This window comes from Chiloscyllium punctatum, chromosome 2 (assembly GCF_047496795.1).
Source record: "Chiloscyllium punctatum isolate Juve2018m chromosome 2, sChiPun1.3, whole genome shotgun sequence".
In the NCBI taxonomy this organism is placed as follows: domain Eukaryota; kingdom Metazoa; phylum Chordata; class Chondrichthyes; order Orectolobiformes; family Hemiscylliidae; genus Chiloscyllium; species Chiloscyllium punctatum.
In genome coordinates, this window is record NC_092740.1 from 116,359,051 (window position 1) to 116,378,943 (window position 19,893).

Below are 19,893 nucleotides of genomic sequence, written 5' to 3' on the forward strand. Positions count from 1 at the left end.
TCTTTTATGGTTGTGGCTTCTGATGAAGTTACAACACTTTTTTTTAAAATCCCTTTGCCTGAACATCAAAGTGGTTTCATAATTATTTAACAGATCATATCACAAATATTGAACCACGACTTGGCAATGCCAGCCAGCATTTATTACTAATCTTTAGTTGAACCACCTGAGGCAGGAGCAATGCTTCGAAAGCTAGTGCTTCCAAATAAACTTGTTGGACTATAACCTGGTGTTGTGTAAATTTTAATTTTGTACACCCCAGTCCAACACGGGCACCTCCAAATCATGATTCGAATGAATTCAGAAAAAAAAGTTGTACATCTATGAAGTGCTTTGCACCTTCAGCAGTAGAATTGTATTCCACCATAATCGTATGTTAGCTTAATGATTATTAAGATAGAAACCAATCCTCTTTCAGTAAAGTGTGCAGCAGAGCTTGACAGAAACAGCACCCACTGTATGTTAAAAATGAACTAAAGCTACAACACAGGGCTGTGTGCATATAAAACAGCAAAACAACATGCTGTAGAGCGAAGTGACTCCAAAGCAAATGGATCGGACTGGGTTCAGCTCTATTGAGTTGTGATTGATGGTGGATAATTCAAATTATGAACTGGAGGAGGGCCCCCCAAGCATATATCTAACCTCACTGATCTGGGCACCCACTGTGGTAGTGAAAAAGAAAAGGAAATTTATTTGCAACCATTTTCAACCAGACGTATTGAATGAGTGATCTATCTTTGCCTTCTCCTGAGGTCTTCAGTATTACAGATATTCTACCTTCAGCCAACTCAGTTCACTCCACGTGATATCAAAGAATGGTTAAAATGATAAGGTTGGGCAAAGATTATGGTCTCTGCTGTAGTAATATAGATGTGCTGCAGATCTAGTTACTGCATGGCTATAACACTGGCATTGACCCAGAAATGTGGAAAATTACATCCTTCACCCAAGCATAGAAAAAAAAAAGAATCTCAAAGATGAGGACAGAATGATTGTTAATGATATCAAGGCAATACTTGTCCAAGTGTGGCATTAAGGAGCCCTTATAACATTTGAAGTATTTGGGAAAAGCTTTCTGCTGTTGTTCTAGCACAAAGGAAAATAATTGTGGTTGGAGAACAATCATTTTAGTCCAGGATATTATGGAGCTCCTCAGGTGTGTCCTAGCTTAAATTACCTTAATCAATGACCTTCTTCCATTATAATATCCGAGGTGAGAATGTGCAATCGTTAGCAATCAATGTGCAGGATATTTGCGCCTCAGACAGTGAAGGAACTGCCTGTGCCTAGGGCTGATTAAATGGTAATAACATTTGTTACAGAAGTACCAGACATTGATCTTCTCCAACCACACAGAATCTAGTCACTGCTACTTGCAGTTGAGTGACATTACCATCTCTGAATATTACATCACCAAAATGCTGAGTCTTCCCATTGGCTAAACAGATAACTCGGCCAGCTATCTGAGCAGGTCATAGGCTGGGAATTCTTTTGCAAGTGACCCACCTCCTTCCTCCCTCAAACCTAGCTACCGTCTGTAAGACACAATTCAGGAATGTGATAGAATAGTCTCCTTTTGCCTGAATATGTACAGCTCCAACACTTGAACAGCTTAATACCATCCAGAACAAAGCAGTCCATTTGATTGACACTAGGCCCACAATTTTAATATTTACCCCTCCAGCACTGGTCGACAGTCACAGCAGTGTGTTCCATCTATAAGATGCACTGCAGCAATTTGCTTCGTCTCCTTTGACAACATTTTCCAAACCTGCAACCTATACCACCGAGAAGAACAAGGTCAACGGATCCTTGAAAGCACCATCACCTGCACATTCCCCTCCAATTCACACTGCATCCCTACTTGGAACTATATTGCTGTTCCTTCAATGTCACTGGGTCATAAATCTGGATCCCTTTCCAAAAATGGTGTACAATGAACTTAAGTCACTGGCTCAGAAGGTGACCTTCCACTTTTGCAAGGGCAGTTAAAGATGGGCAATAAATTCTCACATTGCCAGCAATAGAAAAACTCTGAATTTAAAAGAATTATCATCTGAAAGCAAAATGTCTTGATCCACATGTATGGTGTTGACTCTTTGCTCTGTGTCATTTTCACTGTCCCTGTGAGGTTACGTTGCTTTTTGCTGCTTACGTAGGGCTGGACGTCCATTTGCTTCAATTGAAATCATAAATTACATTTCCCTTTCTGGCCATCAACTTGGGCATTGCAAGACTGTTGGCAAGTTCAGCATAAGATTTAATGCTGAGTGTAGTTTCTAACCTTTGAAAATCTTCTATCAAAAAGATAGCCCACTTCCACATCTTTTGCTCCTTGCTTTTCTCCACCCTACCTCCACTTGCTACTGGAAATTTCATTGCTTTCATTGCCCTTACATTTGAACACCACTGTTCTGGCCATCCTGTCATTTTCCACTGTACGTGAATTTGAGCATGTCCAAAAATCTGCAGTCCCTATCCTTACTTGCACTGAGTCCCATTCATTCACTCTTTGCACTGGTTGACCTATTTTGCTTATTGTCCATCATGAATTGATTTTAAAATTCTTAATCTTGTGTTTAATTATTTCTTAGCTTTGCTAGTCTCCTTTTTTTAACCTACATTAGCCCTGCTCTGCTTCAATCCTTGCTTTATGTGACAGTGTGCGTATCTGTCTCTCTCCCTCCCCCTCTGTCGTTTCCCCCTCCCTCCCCCTCTGTTGCTGTTTCTCACTTTATTGTAATACAGCTTGCATTCAGTTTGCTTGATGCAACAATTTGTTTTTAGCTGATTTATTTTTCTGAGTTTAATTCTCAACCTATGCATCCAATAGCTTTACCAACTGCTTCTAATGTTTTTCTGTTACCTGCGGGTTAAAAGCAGCAATTCCCAGACATGAGATCACTGGAACTCTTGAATGTATGTTTTAAAATCTTTTAATTTTTATTTTTAAGTGCTACCTTGATGAAGCTGAACGGGCAAAACAGCAATACATAAAAGAACTGCAGGAGTATCAGAAAACTGAAGCTTATAAAATGAGCACAATTGCTGTCCAGGAAAAGAAATTAAGGAAAGGTATCACTTTTTTTTCTTATGTCATTGTCATTATATACTAACTGTAAAATATTTGTTTGCTGAAGAACTGGATTGTGAGTAGTATACCAAAAATAGATGTTTACTGATGCGTATCTTTTCATTGTATGTCAGATTTGCAAAGAAAAAAAACCCCAAGGTACAATAAGAATGCTGGTGGAAATTTTATGGATCACTTTTTTTTTCATCCTTGTGTGTTTCTCAATTAGCTTGTTTTTTTTTTCCCCCCAGAATCTGCTCATTCAATGTCAAATGGCATGCATGCTGAGGTAAGAGCTTTTTAAAATTTATTTCTTTATTATGATAAATGGCTCGTTTGGATTACTTTAAAAAGATTTAACTTTATTTTAAAATGTGTTAGTCAACAGAGAATTGCTTATGGTATCTATACTTTGTTGAAAAACAACTCCTTGAATGATCTCCAGAAATTATCACTGCCTGCCAGAGTGGTGGAGTACACAAAAAGCTGCTCTTATTTTTGACAAGCTATCACCAGTTAGAGCGGGGATAGGCAGTTGCTTTAAGTGTGCCATAATTGGCTTAATGTACTGCAGAAACCTGACTCCAGATGGCTCTGTAACACAAGTTAATTTTACCCAAAAATGAAGGGTCCAAATGAAAAAAAAGTTCAAGTATTTTCATGATTATGCACAAATGTAACCTTTCTTTAACCTGAACATACACAATGGTGGCTGTGAAGTAAACTGATTTAATTTTCATTAAGGGTGAGAGATCTCCAGCTTAGCCAAAATAGTGCCAGGGTCCCAATTCCAGAAGTGCTGTCCCTGCCAAGTTTGGAAGCCGCTATTTTTGCTGGTCAGCTTTACATACGCAAAAATGCAGCTGCCTTGAAACAGACTCAGTTTTTGTCAGTGGGTTGTGCATTACACGTGAAAAAAGATTTAAACTTAATGAAGATATTGGAGAGAAAGGGTAGCCTTTTGGAGAAGTCTAGGGCTGCATGGAAGAGTCTATTGGAGTGTTCATATCAGATGTGAATGTGAGTAAAATGTGGATAAACCTACTGGAGATATCAAGCACAGAGATTTAAATTTTTTTTACATTTTTTTTTAAAAAACATCAGATGGTAAGTAAATCCACAGACCTAATCAGGTGGGAAGGGATTTTGTGGGAAGGAAGGGAAAAGGTTGCTGGGTCCCTTCTGTGATATTCCTGTCATCGATAGCTATTGGTGAGGTGCCAGAAGACTGGGGGTTGGCAAATGTGATGTCATTATTTAAGGAAGACTGTAAGGAAGAGCCAGGGGACTACTATAGAACAATGAGCCTTATCAGTGGTGGATAAGTTGTTGGAGGGGATTCTGAGGGACAAAATGTACATGCATTTGAAAAAGAAAGGACTAATCAAGGATAGTCACCATGGCTTTGTGTGTGGGAAATCATGTCTCACTAACTTGTTTGAATTTTTTTTTGAAGATGTGACGAAGAAGGTTGATGAAGGCAGAGCAGTAAACCTAGTCTATGTGGACTTCAGCAAAGCTTTTGTCAAGGTTCTGCATGTAAACTGGTTAGTAAGGTTGGATCATGTGGGATCCAAGGAGGGAAGCCATTTAGATAGAAAATTGACTTGAAGATAGAAGAGAGAGTGAGTGGTGGTAGAGGATTGTTTTTCAGACTGGAGCCGTATGACCAGTGGTGTGCCTCCGGGATCAGTGCTGGGTCAGCTGCTTTTTGTCATTTATATAAGTGATTTGGAAGTGAATATAGGCAGCATGTTAGTAAGTTTGCAGTTGACACTAAAATTGGTGCTGGAGTGGATAGTGAAGAAGGTTACCTCAGTACAATGGGACCTTCATTAGATGGGCCAGTGGACCAAAGGCCGAGGAGTGGCAGATAGAATTTAGTTTTGTTAAATGTGAGTTGTTGCATTTTGGTAAAGCAAACCAGGGAAAGATTTACACAATGTTTGGTCCCTGGGAACTTTTGTCAAATAAGGAGACTGAGGGATGGAGGTGCAGTGTTTCTTGAAAGTGGAGTTGTAGGGAGACAGGATGATGACGAAGGCATTTGGCACGCTTGTCTTCATTGGTCACTACAATAAGTACAGGAGTTATAAAGTCCTGTATGTTGTGACTGTGCAGGACATTGGCGAGGCCTGTTTTGAAATACAATTTTAGGATATTGTTAAACTTGATAGGATACAGGAAGGATTAAAGGATGTTGACGGTACTGGAAGGTTTGAGCTATAGGGACAGGCTGAATAGGCTCGGGCATTTTATTGTAGGAGTGCCTGAGACTGAAGGGGTGACCTTTGTAGAGGTTTATAAAATCATGAGGGGTATGGATAGGGTGAATAGCCAAAATCTTTTTCCTAGGGTGATGGAGTCCAAAACGAGAGGACATAGAAGGGAAAGATGAGAAGGGAAAGACTTAAAAAGGACATAACAGGAAACTTTTTTACGCAGAGTGTGCTTGGTGAATGGAATGAGCTGTCAAAAGACTTGGTGGAAGCAAGTATAATTACATTTCAACAGCATCTGGATGGGTATCTGAATAGGAAGGGTTTCGAGGGATATGGGCCGGCTGCTGGCAAATGAGACTAGGTCAGATTGGGATGTCTGGTCGGCACAGATGAGTTGGACCGAAGCTTCTGTTTCTGTGCTGTATGACTCTCTGACTCTGTGACTCTCAAATAGATGCAGTTTTAAAATATATAGTATTTGCTATTTCACTCTGTGTATATTGACACAAGCCTGAGGGCTATTATTGTAGGATTTATGATTAGATTAGATTCCCTACAGTGTGGAAACAGGCCCTTCAGCCCAACAACTCTACACCGACCCTCCGAAGAGTAACCCACCCAGACCCATTTTCCTCTGACTAACGCACCTAACAGTATGGGCAATTTAACATGGCCAATTCACCTGAAATGCACATCTTTGGACTGTGGGAGGAAACCGGAGCACCCGGAGGAAACCCACGCAGACATTGTCTGTGTGGAGTTTACACATTCTCCCAATCACCCGAGGCTGGAATCGAAACTGTGACCCTAGTGCTGTGAGGCAAGTACTAACCATTGAGCCACCGTGCCGCTGTATGGAATGTTCCACCAATCCTTTCATAATGGACTTCTGGTCAGCTCAAACTATTTATGAAGTCTTATGAAGCTGTGAATATTATGCTTGTCTTTTTTTTGTTTTAAAGTGATTTAAATATTGAAGGAATTCAAATACCCAGAATGGGCTCTTAACAGTAACAGTTAATTTTTATTTCATCTCCGCATGGCTCCTGAAGTTTGCCCTATCTTACTGAATAGGATAGCATTGAGGGTCAAAGCAAAGGTTGGAGTGTGAGGATCATGCATTGGCATCAGTTGATATAGGAAAAGGAAGAGGGCTAGACATGGAAGGTTAGGGCAACCATGTAAGTTGAATTGGCATGGATGAGTCAAGGGGTTCATGACGAGGGCTCAAGTGTTCTTTCTTTGTTCTGACCTTTGTACAGTCAGAATGAAATCTTAGCACAAAGGTCAGTGTTTCAGACATCCAGTCTTGGTACTTTTCTCTTAATACCATTGTCTTCGTCTCCCACTCAGCTGAGCTAGAACTGGATCAACCGGAGCACTTTTTCCCAAGTTGGGCTTGTAGAGTTGGATGGTGCATGAAATTACAGCTTCATATTTTACAGCTGTAGCACATGTTTGGTTCTGAAGAAGCCAACATCTAACTAAAATGGTTGTACAAGAAGCACTGGAAGATTGAAAGTGCGGTACAGTCATCAGTTTGAAAACTGTCTTGCATGGCATTATGAATCAGGTAGAGTAATATACAGAACCGTTCCAAAGGAATTGGATTTATATGAATCTAAGAAAGAATAAGAGTTGGGGGCAGGAACAAACTATTTGATCCATCATTCCCATTCCATCAATCAATAAGATCATGAGCTGTCACATTGCATGACATGATTGTAAATTGCAGTGCAAACCAACCGAATCTGTTCAAGTTTTTTTCGTAAGCCAACCCCTCATCCAAGGTATCAGTCAAATAAACTTGCTCTGAACTGTGTCTCATGTACTTATATCCTTTTCTTAAAGAAGGAGACAACACCAAATACAGTACACGCCTATAGCCTCACCAATGCTGCTGTACACCTGCAGGAAAACATCTCTCTTTTTATATTCCACTTCTCTTGCAATAAATGACAACATTCCATTTGCCTTCCTAATCATTTGTTGTACCTGCATACTAACCTTTCCTGATTTATTTACCAGGACACCTAAATCATTCAGTGCTTCAGTGTTTTGCAGTCTCTTTTCATTTTAAAATGATGCCTCTTCCTCCTCTTCTGTCATATAGAACAAGTACACATTTTCCCACATGATACTCCATATGCCAAATTTTTGTCCATTTAATTTCTGTCTCTGTGTAGACTACTTACGTCCTCTTGACAAATTGCTTTCCTAGCTATCTTTGTGTCATTGGCACATTTAGCAGCTACTTATTAGATCGCTTTGTCTAACTTATTGAGATGGGCTATAAACAGCTGAAGGTCCAGCACTGATCCCTGTAGCAATCCATTAGATATATTTTACCGGCCTGAGAATGATCCATATATGCCATCTCTCTGTTTGTTTACTAGTCCTCTGTGCTAATACATTTCATGCTACACCATGAGCTCTTATTTTGTGCAGTGCAGATAATTCTCATTAAAGTGTGTTTGAGCAGCACGATTTGGCTATAACATCACTGAAGAATTAGGGAATGGTATTTTTGAGAATGCTTACCTCTGTTTACAATTACGCGATCCCAGCATTGATCGTTTCGCATGCTTCATTCTGCACACGCACTGAAGTCTCTGCATATGCGCTGATGTAAACTGCTGTCACAGAATGAGAGAGGTACAGAACTATATATTGAGCAGCTTCATTTCAAAAATTAAACTCATAAATGTTCATTACTCTCCCTGTGAGATAAGAGTATACTTCTATAACTCCTGTATAAGCCCTGCATGACTGCATTACTCTTATACATACCACTTTCCTTTCTAATTTGTTCTTCTACCTGCAATTCACACGATCTAAACCAATCCCCAAGCCACAGTCTGAAGGCCATCAATTACAGACATCCACTGCTGCAATCACAATTGCACCTAAAGGTGGTGGTGATGACCTTCTGTCCCTGCATTAATAATAATTTTTCAATGCGGTGTGTTAAATTTACCTCTGCTTTGTTAAGAAATATGATTTATGCATTCATTCAGGCTGTGCAATACTTTGTGTTAGGCTTTTGTGTGATTTTTGAGTGATCATGAATGTTATCTTTTGTTGGTCTGCCTCAACTCTGCTTTTCCCATCGGCCCCATTATTTGTATAAAGTGATTTTACAATTAAGTGAGATTTCGTTGGAAGCAACTGTGGCATTATAGGACAACTAACTGTAACCTGTTATGTGGAACCTTGGCAAATTGCTTCTGAAAGTCCAAGTACACCAAATCACAAGTTCCCCTTTAATCTATATTGCTTGCACAATGTGAGATTTGAACACAGAAGGCCAAAGATTATGAAGAAAGGATCCTTTTTTCTCCACTGGTATGTAGTCATCAATCTTCCTGTTTCTGTTCCTCTCCGGCTGGACCCTGACAGACAAACACACACACGCACACACACACACCTCCAGAGAAGATCCATTCAGCTGTTTCACCACCTGATGCTGGAGGTCCTGACATAACTACCCAAGCTCCCCTGCTCAGTGCCCTCACTCACGCTTGCCACCTGCTGCTGAAAGTTCCATTACATGTGTTGCTTCCTTAAAATGTTTAATGTATTATTTACAGATGACTCAGTTTTTCCTTTCAATAAACAAGTTGACTGTCTGATTGCGTTGAGATTTTGTAAGTGTTCTATTGTACCTTGCTTAAAAAAAATTCAAGTTCTTTCTCAATGAACCTTAAGCTAAGATGTTAAACATGTCGATACTTTGCTGTGTTCTGTCTACCTCCTTTCTTGAAGAGAGGAATTGCATTTGGTATTTTCAAATCTGAGGACCCTTTTGGGAATTTTGGAAGACTTGATGCATCTAGTATCTCAGCAGCTAGTTATTTTAAAAATCTATGATAAGTCCACCATGACATAGGAATGTCAAAGCTTTTTGTTTTAATTTTTTTTCAGCTCCCTTTTCTGGTAATTGTAGTTGTTTTGAGTTTCTCCTTCCAGCACGATTCTTGTGATGTGGTTTGTATTATCTCTCGTGAGGGTGTGCAGGATAACTACTCATTTTGTTATTTTCTATTATTAATTTCCCAGGCATAATTTAGAAGATCAGTGGTCACTTCAGTTACTAATTTTCTTTTTAAGCACCTGTAGAAATTCATCCCATCTGTTTTTGTTATTCTGGCTAACTTCCTTTTGTACTTAACATTCTTATTTTTGTCATTCTCTGCTATTTTTTATGTTCCATATAATCTTTTAGCCAGCTGCTATTTTTAAACTTTTGTATCTTTAAGTTTAGCCAGGGATAGTGTAACCTTTCCCTTCTTTCTCTCAGCCTTTATGAAATGTATCCTGAAATGTTTGTCACTGCATCTATACTGCCTTATTCCTTAACCTATTTTTCCAGTTCACTTTAGTCAGCTCTGTATTGATATCTTCATACATGTCCATATTTAGGTTTATAGCACGAATCTTAGATGTTGTCTTCTCTCTCAAACCAAATATGAAATTCACTCCTATTACCAGCACATTTATTGTTACCTGGGAATGCTGTCATTATAAGATTATTGATTTAAGCTTGTCCCGTTGCTCAGTCAGGTATTTATTAAACTTTTATCTAGTTGGCTCTGCTGTTCTCAAACTGTTATGAAAACACTCGAGGAACTCATTTTCCTAGTTATATTTCCAAATCTGATTTCTTTATTCCACATAAAATTTACATATAGATCTGTTATTGCTGTACCTTTCTTACATATCCCCATTATTTTTTCCTGTGTACAATGTTTTTCTGTGTGGTTTATACTGTTAGTGATTAATGCTTATAAATTCTCCCACCATTGACATCTTACCATTTTTTAACATCTCTTATTTTTAACCAAGCTGACTTTACATCTTAATCTTTAGAACTTAAGTAATGTCTCTCTCTGTTGTACTAATGACATTCTTAACTAACTTAGCTACTGCATTCTTTGTTTGTTTCCTATCCTTCTGGAATTTCCATCTGAGCTAACTTTCAGGTTGAATAGCAAGATGGGATGTAAAAAATCATTAAAGTTATTCAATATAATAAACTCTTCAAATTAATTTATCCATTCTTTCTCTTTAGAAGATCGACAGTGAGCAGCAAGGAAGAATGTCCATGTTTAATATTCCAATATTTACAGAAGAATTTCTTGATCATAACAAAGGTATGGAGGATTGACTGAGTTAAAATTATTCTTTAGATTATGCTCAAATGTTCAAATACTTGAAGTTAAAAACAATTTGCATTTCAGTAGTGCCATGGATGTCAAACTACCATGAAATTGTACGACCGTGAGACCGAGGAACAGCATTAGGCTATTTGGCCCATCGAGTCTGCTGCATCATTCGATCATGGCTGATATGTTTTCAGTCCCATTTTCCTGCCTTCTCATAACCTTTGATCCTCTCACTAATCAAGAACTTATCTATCTCTGTCTTAAATACACTTAGTGACTTGGCTCTCCCAGCATATCTGGCAATAAATTCCACCGCTTCACCATCCCCTGGCTGAAGAAATTCCTCCTAATCTCGGTTCTAAAGAATCATCCCTTCATTCTGAGGCAGTACCCTCAGGTCCTAGGCTCTCTGTGTTCACTCTGTCCAGGTCTTTCAGTATTCTGTAAGTGACAGTGAGATTCCCCCCCCCCTATATCCTTCTAAACTCCACTGAGTACAGACAGAGAGTCCTCAACCATTCCTCATGACAAGCCCTACATTCTGGGAGCATTCTTGTAAACCTGCTCTACATCCCCTCCAAGGCCCACACGTCCTTTCTTTAGATCTGGGGTCAAAGCTACTGTCAACTTCCAAATGTAGTCTGACCAGAGCCTTTACAGCATCAGCAGTATATCCCTGTTATTATATATTCGACCTCTCAAAATGAATGCAAACATTGCATTTGCAGTCTTTAAGGAAAATGGATGTTGAGTCAAAGGACAAAGTAGTTAAAGGGCTTATATTTGTAGTTTTAATGGAGAGTTTGAGATGGAATCTTGGGGCATCAGATCTCAATGGTTGAAGGTATCTTAACAAATAGTGAGGGTAAAAAGGACTGAAATATGACCGTGAAAACAGAGGATCTGAGAATTAGAGGAGGGACATTTGTAAAACTAGAAGAGTTAGTGATGGAGACCAGTGAAGCACTAAAAGGATTTATGCTTTTAGTGCTTCACTAAAGAGTAAAGATCTATCCAGGGGTTTGATTTTGGGATCCTTACTTTTCCTCATATATTCCACTTCAAATTACCCCCAGCCAAAGCTTTGCTGTTGGAACTGCTGAGAAAAGTTTGTGCTGAATGGAATTAATCAGCACAAACTGCTGCCTCACTGTTGTTAGCTTAACATTTCTCGTTGTTTAAATTTGTAGCAGCTTCAATACTGAAAAATCATGACGTAAAAGAAGTTGTTTCTTTAAGGAAATAAAGACAATCTAGATCTGGGTCTGCAATGGACAATTTCAAAATTTGCAGATGAGAAAAAAACTTATGTGAATTGTACATTGGACAGGAGGACAATGTTGAATTTCAGAAAGACATGGATAAGTCAGCAGAGTGAGCAGGGAGGTGGCAAATGAATTTTAGTGCCGAGGAACGTGTGATTAGATTAGATTAGATTACTTACAGTGTGGAAACAGGCCCTTCGGCCCAACAAGTCCACACCGCCCCGCCGAAGCGCAACCCACCCATACCCCTACATCTACATCTACCCCTTACCTAACACTAGGGGCAATTTAGCATGGCCAATTCACCTGACCTGCACATCTTTGGACTGTGGGAGGAAACTGGAGCACCCGGAGGAAACCCACGCAGACACGGGGAGAACGTGCAAACTCCACACAGTCAGTCGCCTGAGGCGGGAATTGAACCCGGGTCTCTGGCGCTGTGAGGCAGCAGTGCTAACCAGCACTGCATCAGTGGTGATGCATTTTGGAAGGAAGAACTTTGAAATGCAATATATAATGGGGGTATAGTTCTAAGGGGGATGTAGCAGCAGACAGGACTTGGTGGTATATGTGTGCAGATCATTGAAAGTTGCAGGGCAGGTAGAGAGAGCAGTTAGTAAAGCATACCATATCCTCTGTTTTAATAGGGGCATAAAGTAAGGAAATTATAGTAAATGTTAACAAGATACTTGTTAGACCTTAGCTGGAATATTGTGTACAGTTAGGGGTGTCCCATTATCGAAAGGATGTAAATACTTTAGAAAGTGTGCAGAAATGGTTTACAAGAATAGTTTCAGGGATGAGGAACTTAAATGAGGAGAAATTGGCTGTTAAAACTGTTCTCCTTAGAGAGAAAAAGGCTAAAAGGAGAAATGATGGAGGTTTTCAAAATTGAGTAGGCTGTATAGAGTTGATAGGGAGAAACTGTTCATGGCCATAATGGAACAAGAGGGCATAGATTTAAAGTGATCTGCAAAAGAAGCTCAGGTAAAGTCAGTAAACGTTTTTCAGTCAGTGACTAATTAAGTTACGAAATACCCTGCATGGAAATGTGAAGGTGGGCTCAATTGAGGCGCTTAAGAGGATATTGGAGATTATTTAATTAAAGTAGTATTCAGGAGTCTGGGAATAGGAAACTTGCATGAGGTAGTGATGCTTGCATAATGAGCCACTGTAGGCATGAATGACCAAATGGCCTCTGTTTGCCAATTTTGTTATGTTTTTAACACTATTGGTTTGATTAAGTCAGTACCACTATTAACTTAGCTCCAGCAGGTACAATATTTGTTCAGGTCGGGTACTTTTACTCTATCCTTTCCTTCTGTTCTACAGATTCTAGTAGGTGTTAATAATTTCTCAAAGAAGACAGGTCAGGAGAACGTTCTATACTCTTCTCTCAAAATAACTTCACCAACACAATAAAGTAAATGAAAGATTACTTCATGCTTGATGGGTTTAAAAGATTGACCTATTTATCCACACGACAAAAGTGAGGACTGCAGATGCTGAAAATCAGAGTTTAAATTTAGTCGCGCTGGAAAAGCACAGCAGGTCAGGCAGCATCCGAGGAGCAGAAAAATCGACGTTCCGGGCAAAAGCCCTTCATCAGGAATGGAATCTGTTTATCCACATGTGAGCAGTCATTGTATTAACTCATTGTACATCTTTGAGATGGGCTTTAAGATGTTTATAGTTGTAGAGCTGTACAGCATGGAGACAGACCCTTCGGTCCAATTTGTCCTTGCTAGCCAGACACCCTAAATTAATCTAGTCAATTTGCCAACATTTGGCCTATATCTCCTTCAACCCTTCCTATTCATATACCCATCCAGATGCATTTTAAATATTGTAATTGTGCCAGCCTCCAAAACTTCCTCTGGCACCCACTGCATGAAAAGATTGCCCCTTAAGTCTCTTTTAAATCTTTCCCCTGTCACCATAAACTACACCCTCTAGTTTTGGACTTCCCCCACCCTGGGAAAAAGATCTTGGCAATTCATCCTTTGCCCCTCATAATTTTATAAACTTCTGTACAGTCACACTCTGCCTCGGATGGTCTGGGGAAAATAGTCCCAGCCTATTCAGTCTGTCCCTATGGCTAAAACCTCCAACCCTGATAACATTCTTGACAATCTTTTCTGAGTCCTTTCAAGTTTCACAACATCCTTTCTATAGCAGGGAGACCAGAATTGAATGTCGTATTCCAAAAATTGCCTAATCAATCTCCTGTACAGCTGCTACGTGATCTCCCAACTCCTATACTCAGTGCACTGACCCATAAAGGCAAGCATACCAAATGTCGTCTTCACTATCCTATCAATCTGTGACTGTACTTTCAAGGAACTATGAACCTGCCTTTCCAAAATGCAGCACCTCACATTTATCTAAATTAAACTCCATCTGCCACTCCTCGTCCCATTGACCTATCTAATCAAGGTCCCGTTGTACCTTGAGGGAACCTTCTTCGCTATCCACTGCACCAGAAATTTTGTTGTCATCTGCAAACTTACTAGCCATTGCCTTCTATGTTCGCATCTAAATAATTTATATACATTGTGAAAAACTGTGGACCCAGCGCTGATCCTTGTGGCACACCGCTGGTCACAGGCCTCCAGTCTGAAAGGCAACCCTCCATCACCATTATCTGTCTCTTACCTTTGAGCCAGTTCTGTATCCAAATGGCTAGTTCTCCCTCTCTTACATAAGATCTAACGTTGCTAACCAGTCTACAATGCGGAACCTTGTCACTGAAGTCCATATAGATCATGACCACTGCTCTTCCTTCAGCAATTGTCTTCATTACTTCTTCAAAAATACAATATATTGGATAGTAACATAAAGGTACTATAAAATTGCAGGTGATTTTTTTTTTTGAGTAATATTATTGGGAATTGCATAAAACTGTATTATAAATTTTATATTTAATAGATAACCTTAATTGTGAAGAAATCCTTATGGCCTTGAGACCTTAATCTGCTGGAAGTTCTTGTCCCATAGCATGTTAAACTGGGTTTCTTTATAAATTAAAATCTGACATGGGCAATGTTGACCAAAGTGCAGGTTGTTCTAGCAGTGTATTTACAGGTCATTTTGAGATCACTTCAAGTGTATCTTCAGCTGTTGACCGTGGATCTGTGTAAAACATGTCTCTCCGATTTATGATTGTATAATTTCATAAAATCATTCAAATTATCATAACCAGTAGTGTGTTCCATGCAAAATCATTCCAAGATTTTGATATTCAAAGACCAATGGGATAGATGATTTTGGAAAGTTAACATGTTTGAGTATTACCATTGTGTTTAGATTTGTCATTTATTAAAACGGCTATTGTTAGTAAGAAGAAGGATGCAAAAAAAAGAGCAGTTGATGCACATTCATAAAACTCAGGCACACAAGTAGGTCATTCAATCCAGTGAGGCCACTCTGTCATTCAGTAAGATTGTGGCTAATCTGATAATTGTCGACTCCACTTTCCTGATATTTCTGCATAACCTTTGATTTCTTTGCTGATTAAAAATCTGTCTTCATCCTTGGATTCAGCCTCAAAAACTCTCTCATAAAGAATTCCACATAGTCACCACCCACTGAAAGCAGACAACTCCTTTCTCTAAGATTATGCCCTCTGACTGTCGCACAAGGAGAAGCAACCACTCTGCAACTACCCTGTAACGATCCTAAGAATATTTCAATAAGATCTCCTCTTCATCTTGATTAATGTCAAATGTTTACATAAAGTGGGTAATAGAGCCTCTTTTGAAGAAAACAAAGAAATGGGGATGCTAGAGATCTGAAACAAAGATCTGAGGGGGCGAAAGCAGCGATAACATTTAGTATCTGGTGACTCTTCATCAGATTAGCTAGGAAAATGTGCTATTTATACTGAAGGTGAAGTTGAGGAGATGGGGTGAGAGGATAGGTGAAGACGGAGCCCAGAGAGACCGAGTAGTAGGCAGACGAGGGGATTGTCGATAGGCCAAGACCAAAGAGAAGGTGAATAAATGAAAGTGAGAGCTGACAGTAGAAGAGAATGAGTAGTCTGTGCTTAAAGCAATCCATGTTATGTGGTAATAGCCTGAGAGTGGATGGGAATGGGTTGGCACTGCAAGATGGAGCCCTTGTCATACCAGAACCAGGGTGTCGGGTGAAGGACGGAATCAGGCTCTAGAAATATTGAACTCCGTGTTGAGTCCGAGAGGCTGCAGGTTCTCCAAGTGGAAATCAAGATTCTGTTCTTTGAGCTTACACTGAAGCGAACTGGAACACTGCGCAAGCAGGCTCCACTTGTCCATCCCTTCCCACTTACATCTGCGATTCTTCTGATGCCTTACATTGGTTTTAAACTTTTCTCGTTTGTCGGCAGCAACCACCTCCCTCTTAACACAGACGTGCAATCTGTTTACACATTCATCCCCCGTCAAGATGGTCTTAGGGCTGCCCACTCCTTCCTGGGAAGAAGACCTGATCCACCCGCATTACCACCACCCTTTTCTGGTTGACTGAATGTGTCCCTAATTTGATCAACTTCTCCTTTAACTACTCTCACTGTGTGTGGGGCCATGGGTACCTGATGTCATTAATGTACCAGAAAAAGAGTTGTGGGTAGGGGCCTGAGTAGGACTGGAGCAAGAGGTGTTCCATGAACCCTACAAGAGACAGCCTTAACTGGGGGACATGTGAGATTAATGATTACAAAATTCTGAAAGCTTGCATTGTAACAAGTGAGGTAATTTGGGATGCCAAAGACTGGTAGGTCAGGTTGAGATTGCAAGGGTTGGGTAAGGAGGATGATGTGATGAACCACAAAGAATCACATTTATGTATGGATTGATTGGATATGTTTGTGGACGTGTTTCTTTTCTGATTCTGCATTTGGCCTTCATGAAGGAGATCACTGTATGTGGATCGTATGAAATGCACTGGGAATTTGCTGAATGATTTTGTTTTGCAGCTCGAGAGGCAGAGTTGAGAAAATTGCGCAAGACTAATATTGAATATGAGGAGCAGAATGCAGTCTTGCAGAAGCACATTGACAACATGAGAAGCGCCAAAGAGAAACTGGAAGAGGAGCTGGCTGAAGAACAGAACCAGAATGTAACTCTACACAAACATCTCGAGAATTTGCGGCAGACGTTAACCAATAGCTTCAGTAATGTGTCTCTACCAGGTCAGAGAGTCAAATATGTTATTACAGTCAAGTAATCCATTCAAACCATCACACGTTTGCAACGTATTTTAAAAGAAAGACTTCATCCAACTTGAATTGTGAGGACCTCTAGTTGCAAAAGCATTTCTTTGTCTCACCAGGTGAATGGATGCTTGATTCAAGGATACTGTCATCCAGATTTTTTTTATTAATAACGGTCAAAGTTGTTGCCTACAACCTCAAAGTGGATAACAGGATAAAGTAAATATTTATCTGAGAGTTTTTTTAAAGCATCTTCAAGTTTAAAACTTAATTTATGTATGATGCACACGTGTTTTGATATTTTAAGAGAACAGAATGCAAAGTACAATGCTGAAATGTTAAACCTTTGCTATAAGAACTCTGTTATAAGTAGTATTCGGTTTGTAATGTTGGATGATAATGTCCGACAAGTTACCTCACGTCTTCCTGCTCGTCTCAACTATTGATGTAAGTTTTCCTACACCAAGGTTTTAGCTTTAGTTAATGAAACGTCAGAGTAAATGGAAATTAATTGACTGTGATGAACCGTAATTAAATAACCTCGTAGAGCAATGGTAGCAAATAATGTGTTTGCTGTCTTGTAACCTTAAGTCATAACTGCACTTGTATATTTTAGCAACTATTGTCAATAGACAAGGTAAGAGCATATTCTAAATTTTTCCTGGGTACTTTACTTCATATGGGCCCTTGGGTGTCTCAGAGGTAAAGACAATTATGAAGTAGGTTACTTGTTCTAGTCCACATTTAGCTGGTATTAACCATTGCCTAAATTAGGTGATAAGGTATCTTGCAATGCAATAAAAATTTGCTTTTATAGAGCATTTAACAATTACATCATAAAACCTTCCTAAGTGCTACAAAGGAACAGAATAAGACAAAAATATACTTTAGGCCAAGCAGGGGACAGTTTGATAAAAATTAGTTTTCTTTCCTTGTGATCTTAAAGGAACAGAGTTCAAAGTTTTGAGGGAAGAAAACATTTTTAGGGAGGGATTTCCAGGCCATCAGATCAAGATGGCTGATGGTACAGCTGAGGATCTCAGTTTTTTGAAGGGTGTGTGGTTTACTGGAGAGAAAAGTGAGGGCATGTAAGGATTTGAATGATGATGAATATTTTAAAAGAAATGATCTTGATGGGCATGGAATTAGTGTAGGTTAGTGAGTGTAGAGATAATGGATTGACCAGGGCTTAGTGTGAATTAGAATATGGACAGCAGATTGTTGGATGAACTAAAATTTAGAAAGTCAAAGATTGAGGCTTTCTGGGAGAGCGTTGGAACACAGTAAACTTTGTTTTAATTAGCACTTTATGAACTCTCAATAAACTGGCAAAACATATATGCCTCAAATACCTGTATTATTGCAATTTCAGAGGTAGTCATTTGAGGGTGTGAGTGAGAAGACTGTCTGAGGTAAGTTCTGCCTTAAACAAAAAATTCCATTATTATTTGTGACCAATGATATAAATAAGGTAATAATGGAGGTGTGTATACCCCTACATCATGTTTTTATTACTTAGTGTGTTTTTACATTGTGTAGACCTCCATTTTATTAACTGGTACACTCTTGGCCCCATTCTGTAGGAACCAAAAGCATAGATTGAGCCGAAGCTTAAAGAAGAGACATGTACCATTACAGGCTCCTGATTAGGCGATCTTTGTGAGGATTTGGGGTCCTGCTCCAGACATATTACTCTGATTTTCATGTCAAATAACATACAACAATCTACTTGCCCCTTGGATAGCCTGAAGATAACGGCTGTGACTTTCCCAAACTTTAATTGGACAAAATCTTGTTTCAACTGAGACTGGAAAGGAAAGGAATCTAACACTACAGATGCAGGGATGAAACGGTTAAGTAGAGCCAGGTATCACCACTGTACATGAAATTGAATGCTATTACTTACAGTACCAGCCTTGTTGAAATCAATACCAATAAGTATTTTCCTCCACTTTGTCCGTTTTTGTGCCATTCATGCTTGAATTTAAAAGCAATGACAATAGAGACTCAGCAGTGACTTGATTTATGGAGCTGTATTTGAAGAAATGTGAATTTCTTCATTCTCCTCCTTCTTCATTCTTTTATTCTCCTCGGCACTGGAGGTCCTTGCACAGCACAGTGCAAGCCATTTGCACATTAATGACAATTTGCCAGTTTAGCATGCAACTACAAATTGCTGTAAGCAATATTAATCTTTCTGTCGAATCAACAAAAAGGTGTGGTGTAGGAAGTTAGCTTATTATTTTTGCAATTCATGTTTCTCAAACTTGAAAAATTCTGAGTCCTTCACTTTTATGCAGTCAGTTATATCAAATTCTGCCCCTAAGTCATCCATACATGATTTAGGCTAGGACACAATGCACTGATGGGACCACTAGACATTAACATTCTGCACAAGAAAATAATTATTTTAAGTATTTATCAAAATGGAAAACTAATTTTCATGAAGAATGAAGCAAACGTTTAACTTCTAAATGAAAACAAAAAACAATTTGGTAATAGAATGTAATTGTTTGCTTTTTAAATATTATTCATAGAAGCAAACAAATGTTTTTTTTTCTAATTACTGCAGCTGAAGAAATGAAATTAGCAGCAATTGCTTATCTTTTGATCAGGGTAAATTAGCTTTTCTGTGAAAAATGCCTGTTCAGCAAGCAACTGCCAACAAGACTGCTTGTCTTTCCCTTAATATCTTTCTAATGCCAATCAAACTCCTGAAATTCAGCTCTCGATTTAATCTTTTATGAGCTGAGTTCCCCACAGAAGATCTTCACCTCCAATGGCTATTTGAGTTGTGTTTCTATTTTGGCTGTAAAAAAAAAAATGTCCATTTTGGCAGTTCATTTCAGATAAGCTTGTGATGTGCAGTAGTATAAGTAGTATTATGGTAGTGTTTTTAATTTCTTTGTTCTTTTGGTGGGTGCTCGGATTTGCTGATAAGCTGTGTTTTTTTTATAAAAAATTAATAAACAAGTTG

The 19,893-nt window shown here is 39.1% G+C and overlaps 1 protein-coding gene across 6 annotated transcripts in view; it reads left to right on the forward strand.

Moving 5' to 3' along the window:
* LOC140488030 (SWI/SNF-related matrix-associated actin-dependent regulator of chromatin subfamily E member 1-related-like) overlaps positions 1–19,893 on the forward strand; it is a 133,621-nt gene that overhangs the window by 11,307 nt on the left and 102,421 nt on the right. For all 6 annotated transcript variants that reach the window (XR_011962985.1, XR_011962987.1, XR_011962988.1 and 3 more), the window contains exons 5-8: positions 2,958–3,078; positions 3,328–3,365; positions 10,370–10,451; positions 16,680–16,895. Coding sequence is in view for 2 of the 6 variants with exons in the window: in XM_072587622.1 (XP_072443723.1) it covers positions 2,958–3,078; positions 3,328–3,365; positions 10,370–10,451; positions 16,680–16,895 (457 nt within the window). In the remaining 4 variants the exon portion in view is untranslated. The remainder of the gene's footprint in view (positions 1–2,957; positions 3,079–3,327; positions 3,366–10,369; positions 10,452–16,679; positions 16,896–19,893) is intronic.